Here is a 6371-nt window from a genome sequence, read left to right as displayed (position 1 = left end):
CGGCGGCACCGGAGATGTTCCATCACAGCTCCTCCTGGCCCTGAGGGGATTTCCTTGATTGAATTTCCTAGGATGCAGCCATGGCAAATGGCTCTTCATCACTCATGAAAGCCACCTAATGAGCCTTCCTGCTTTGATTAGGGCCAGTATTTGCTTTGGAGAACAGCAAATGGATAATACTATTTCCTGGGAAAAGTGCTGGCAGGGAAGGACATACTGCCTTTATTATTGCTACTGAGTAATGAGGCTGCCCAGCAATCCTGGATCTAACTTCCTGGCTCCCACCACCACAGCGAGCAATACCTCAGCTTACAACTGCTGAAAAGAATTTGGAGATATGTTTAAAAAATAGTCAGTGGGATTAGAGTGGGAAGCTGAAACACTGAAGCACACAGAGGCCAGGAACGCTGAGGAATGAATAACCTGCTACAGAATGAAGCCACATCTGGGTGCCCCCACTCCTACCTGAATACCCAGAGTGTACAGACAGCTGTGGATGTGGCTGTAAGAAACCACTTGATGAAACTGCAAGAAACACAAACACTGCTACTACCACTAAAGAGCAAAGCTAGATGCTCTTTTCCCTTTGTTTGGTACACAGAAAGAGGCAAGGATTCCAGCAGCCATCTAACTTCCACTCCATACAAGGGCTGTGATGCTGCTATGAATTCACACAGGGCAGCTTAGACAGGCAGGCATACTCAAGCAGTGACTTCAAATATTTAAGAACACGAGATATATTGCTGTTTGTGAGACTGAGATTAATTTGCAACATGAGTCATAATAAATAAAATATTTCTCTGACATTTTTCCTTGAGCCATTATGCATTACAGAACAAGCCCCAGTAGAACTGTATGTTCAAGTTCACCTGACTTTTTTTTGCCCCAGGTGGGCCAGAATTGAATTTTCCATCTGATAAAATATACAGCAAAAATGTGCAGAGGGAATCTGGGATCTGTACAGAAGGGGCAGGAAAAAAGCCCCAGGACTTCAATTCAACACTGACAGTGCTCTTTACTGCTGAGTTGTTAAGTCAGTGCGTTTGTGTAATGGTTTACTCATAACCAAACTCAGGAGCTGAAAATGATGAAGCAGCTTCAGTGAGTTTTGTTACTTTGCACCACCAATGCTGATGGTTCTGCATGTCACAGCATGGAAGGCATGGAGAACACCTCCTAGCCTGCTGTTTTTCCTTTGCCAGGTGGAAATGCAGGTGCCTGGGTGGTGCCTGCCCGGGGCTGGCTGTCCTTACCGTGTGGGGACAGGGACCTCGGTGAGCGCTCCCAGCATGACCGCCTGCTGCAGACGCACGAAGGCAATGAAGGGGCTCTCCAGGAAATCCACCTCCCCCACCAGCACGTTGGAGGCCTCAGCATCACGAGGCAGCTTCTTCATGAATTTGTTCTTCAGCTGCAGCAGTGCAAGAAGAAGGAAAAGAAAATTAAGTTGTGCTGGACACGTTCTTCTCATCTCTGCACCTCTGTGCAGTAACTGTGCACACTCGTGGACCCTGCAGTCTGGACCCTGCAGTGCACCCTTGGTCTGGATCCAGCCACGGAGAAATGTCCAGGCTCCAGGGAGACCTCAGCTCAAAGTCTCCAGGGAAGGGGAAAACACCACAGCAGCAGCAGGAGCCCCTGGGTTCTAAAACTCAGCCTCTGCAAGATGCCTTTGTTTGAACTTCAGCAGCGGCAGAATTAATTTGGAATGGAAGGCTTTTGAAAAGCCTGCCCTCAGCTGGTTCCCAATCTGCCCCCTCTCCCTGGGTGATCTCTGGAGATGCTCTGTGTGTGCCTGGCAAAGGGTGAATGGAGAGGGAGGATGTACTGCCAGGAGCACCAGCAAGAGAGGGGCACTGAACTGGGCTATGAATCCCTAATGAGCTGCATGATGTGACTCAAGGAAGGGGGAAAATGGAAAAAGTCTCCAGAAAATACATGAATTGACTGAACAGGAAGAAAACTGCTGGAATGATCCTACCCTTGCATGCTTCAGTCAGGATTACCACCAGAAGAAACAGTAAATAAGCATCAAGGAGCACTGTGGAGGAAGTCTGGAAAAGCTGTACCAGTTCTTCCACAGACAGTGTTTGGGAACACAGCGGTGGTAAAACAATAATGGGAAGATGGCAAATTCACAACAAACCTCACCAGGCTGGCTGTGTGGCTGAACAAAGACCATTCAGCAACACCAGGGCTGGTTTGGACACCTGGCCCAAACCCAGGTGATTCTCTGAGCCAGAACTGACCTGCAGCATTTCCTGTGCCCACCCAGCTCCTGAGGCTGAAGGCTCCAGGCCCTTCCCCCTGCCCAGCACAGCAAACCACTGTCACTAATTTTGAAGAGCTGCCATTATAGTGGGGTTTTTAATCTCCAAATGAGTTTTGCAGCACCACTCACCACTTTCTTAAATCATTTATCAGACAGGTAATGAGTGCAGTCAGCACTTAAAATCCATCCTGAACCATTCCCCAAAGAAGCTTTGGAAAGATCTGACTCCTCAGCAGCATCCAGGAACAAGGGAGGGACGAGGGAACTTCCCTTTCCCCTGCCAAATTGAAGATCATTCCACCCCAACCACTAATGTTATGTTAAAAGCCACAGGTCTCCAGCACTGTACTTGCAAAAAGGCACAGCAACCTCAGAATCTCAATTTCCTTAAATGTACTGGAGCACTCGGATCATCAACACCACTCTGGATTGACTGGAAATGAAAGCAGCTCCTGAATACACACTCCAAAGTAGCACTTAGGGAAGGTTAATTCCCCTGCAGCTTGAACCTGTCTCTGTCTCTCTTTCTGTATCTGCTCACACAAAGGTTTAAGATCACCTGATCACCTTCCCACAACTTATCCCTTGAACACCTGCCTCCAGGGGCGCCTTCCAGGCTCCAGGCTGCTCTGTCACCCAAGGATGCTTTAGAGGGCCACTGTGGATATGGGGAGAAAGCAGGCAGGCAAAACTGCCCTCTGCATCAAGAAAAACAGCAAAAGTAAAGGAAATTCCAGTTAACTAAACTTTCTAGAAGCTTTTCCTTTCCTCCAGAAGGGTGGCATTGATTGTACTGGAAGACAGTCATTTTCACAGGAGCTCCGTGGAGTGAAAGTACATCACCCAGGCTGACAGACCTCAAAATTAGGAATGTCTGCTTGCAAGTGTGGAGATGAGAAGATGTTCCAGCAGGGAAAGCAGCAATCACTCCCACAATCAATCCCAGGACTGCATTCCCAAGAATGGGATCCAGCCAGCGCCTCCCTGTCCCTGGGTCCCCAGGAAAGGCAGGAGGGCTTCTCTAAACAAGGCCAATTTCTTTTTTAACTCCAGCACTGGCTTTGGCACAGATCCCCTGTTGACATGGAAACACTGGGTTGAATACACAGTGTCTACACCACAACAAATAAGAAGGGTTTTGTGCCTCCCTCTGACTGACCGCATTCATTCAGAGCCAGGCTCGTCCCACATCCAAGCCCTCTGGAAACACAGATAACACCAGGTCAGGAAACTCCCCTTGTATCAACATACATTCCCTTGCTTTATGCTGTTGCATCAGCTCAGGAATAGCAGGTCTCTGGGAAAACAGATTTCCTTTCATGTCTCCTTTATCCTACATGTTGAACCCTGAAGGAGTCCTGGTGGTGCAGCCACTCGGAGCCACCAAGGACATTCTAACAGAGCACAGCCAAAGGATTTCTTGCAGGGGGAGGGACTGGAGTGGGAATAGCAGTAGGAACTTCCCAGCTTCCTGTGGTCTGCTGGCACTGCAGCACCAGAGGGGCTGAGAAAGCACCTACCTGACTCTTTTCAGTCACTCTCCTTCACACATAAGCTGGAAAAAGGGTTTAAAATGTTTTTTAGATATTAAGATGTGGATGCCCCATCCCTGGAAGTGTCCAAGGCCAGGCTGGACAGGGGTTGGAGCAGCCAGGAAGTCTAGATGCTCATTTATTAACAGCTATATAGAAAAGAAGAATAAATTGTCCCAAAACGCCACTGCTTGTCTCTCCAGATGCAAATGCCAGGGCATTAACTGCAGCCAACACCTCCTAAAATACAACAAATGAAGGCAAATCCCTTCTCTGTGCTGCCACCTCAGGAGCAGTGCTCTCCCAAAGCAAACACAATGAAAGGGAATACATCTCCTCTTCCCTAATTACCTTTCTAAAATGTCAAGCAAGCCCGCAGCACAGAATATGACAAAAGAGCAAACCCCCAGTCTGTGGGTCCTTACTGAAGGTATTTCTCACCAAAGTGGTTTGGGTCAGGGCTTCTGCAGGATCCTGAGCCAGCCTCTTTGCCATCCCAGTGGATCCAGCCACCATTCCCATGGCAGAGAGAGCTGGCTGGTGCAGACTGCCCGATTCAACAGGCATAAGGAGCACCCTGAGCCAGGCAGAGCTGTCTGGGTCCTGGCAGCAGGGATGAATGCGGGAGGATTCTCTGACAGATCATATCTCTGACATGCACGTGAAACCTGAACCTTTCAACATCCAGAGAAAAGGAGGAGGAATGCTGCAGATTAGAAGAGTATGCTGGCTATGAACTCCCTAGATTATTAGCTGCACCATTCCAAGTTGCACTAAAGGTTGAAGAACTGAATATTAAGGAATGTAGGAAGACAGGAAAATCACTGAAGGTACAAAGAAGTTTGGTCAAAGCCTTTTTTCCTCTGAAACATGAGCATGCAATCCTCTACCTGTGTAAAACCAGGGATTGATTAAGGATGCAGGAAGGCAGTCCTGCTCCACACAACTGCTGTAGACTGACCTCACCCCTCACAATTCTTACAGGCACACAAATCAATAAAAACTGTGATGTTCTGTGTCTCCAGCACTCCCCTCTGCCTTATGGCCTCACTGACTGTCCAGCTTCCAGATAGGATGCCTAAATAACAACAGCCAGTCTCCCTGCTGCCAAGGCAAGTGAACCTGCTCCCTTTGCAGCTCCTGCTGTGGTAACATGATGGATTATTCCTGTGCCTGTGTATGGCACATGGAGTTCTGCTCAAGGAAGCTGAGAGGCACCACCACAATGCCACAAACTCAATCAAGGCAGGACTTTGAGTCGATCAGCCATGAAAACTGAGCTCTAAGGTGATGTCTCAAGGTGCAGGAGGACAAGTCTTCCACTTTGTGCAGAGTTCATCAGCAGGATGGGCTAATTAACTAAGAGGATTTTTGGAACTCTACACTTAGCAAGAAACACTTCTCACCATCAAGAGCCAGGCATTATGTACACTGGAAGTTAAGAACTTTGGAGCCTGCTCCCAGCTGCATCTATTAACAGATTTTCCTATCAGTGCTACCAAAACCACCTATTTCTATACCTAATTCTCCACAAAAGTCCATTATCTGAATTTCCAGAGACAGAAGGGGCAGTGGAGACTGTCTGCACTGCTGAGAGCTGCAAAGCTGCAGCAATGCTCAGCCCCAGCTTTGGGCTGGTCTAGCATTAAAACCACAAGTACAATGGGATTAAAAATGTCACACAGCAGTTTTTCCAATGACAAAAAGCATTTTGTCATATTTAACAATTCTCCTTCTTCCCCAGGTGTGGCTGTGTGTACTAAAGGAAACAGGTATTTTGCAAACACAACCAGTACAGGTGATACTAGAACATACTACAACACTGCATGACTCTGAGGTCAGGGCAAAACACACTGCTCCCCTTCTCTTTCCATGGAAAGTATATTTCTTTAGGCAAATATAATTTTCTTTTTAAAATGTTTAATTAGTCTGAACTCACTATTCTACCTCAATTATGTTGCTGTGTCCCTTTCAGGATTTACAGAAGACTGTGACCAGCCATTGTTGAAGGATGGGAGCCATCCCCAACTGGCCAGCAAGGCTATGCTACCCAAACAGGTTTCCAAAGTGACTCTCATTTGCATTCAGAATCACCATGGGACTAGGGAATGCTGGAAGATGCAGACAAAAAAAGAGATTCTCCGAAAGAAACAGCCAGGCTTTGAGAGTAACCCACTTTTTGAACCCAGACAAAGGTTTTTTGAAACTTGCACAGAGACCTCATTCAGGCACCAGTTTTTCTAAGAGTTGGAATAAACTCACTGTTACCCCTCAGAGGCGGCAGCCTTGGGGAAGGACGGAAGCACACACAAAGGCAGCCCGTATGCCATACCACAAACATTTCCCTGGGCAAGCAAAGAGGTCAAGGCCATGGACATTTGTCACTGGAGGCCAATTTTATCTCAATTGCTGACTGCATTTTGGGGCTGCTCTCCCACATCACCTGTCAGCACAGCCACCTTCCTACTAGGATGTGCAAGGGGAGGTGGCACCTTTGTTCCACCAGCTGCTGCAGCAGGGACACATTGCCCTGAGTGCTCCTGCTCTACCCCATAGTTCCTGTGAAC

The 6371-nt window shown here is 47.8% G+C and overlaps 1 protein-coding gene across 2 annotated transcripts in view; it reads right to left on the bottom strand.

Moving 5' to 3' along the window:
- The window catches only part of SLC4A4 (solute carrier family 4 member 4), a 117563-nt gene that overhangs the window by 34171 nt on the left and 77021 nt on the right, over nt 1-6371 (bottom strand). For both annotated transcript variants that reach the window (XM_014310375.2, XM_031063646.1), the window contains exon 8: nt 1254-1411. In XM_014310375.2, the coding sequence (XP_014165850.1) occupies nt 1254-1411 (158 nt within the window). The remainder of the gene's footprint in view (nt 1-1253; nt 1412-6371) is intronic.

The sequence above is a fragment of the Geospiza fortis genome, unplaced genomic scaffold (assembly GCF_000277835.1).
Source record: "Geospiza fortis unplaced genomic scaffold, GeoFor_1.0 scaffold909, whole genome shotgun sequence".
In the NCBI taxonomy this organism is placed as follows: domain Eukaryota; kingdom Metazoa; phylum Chordata; class Aves; order Passeriformes; family Thraupidae; genus Geospiza; species Geospiza fortis.
The sequence above is the reverse complement of the archived record's forward strand: the minus strand, read 5'-3'. Positions and strand labels throughout refer to the sequence as shown.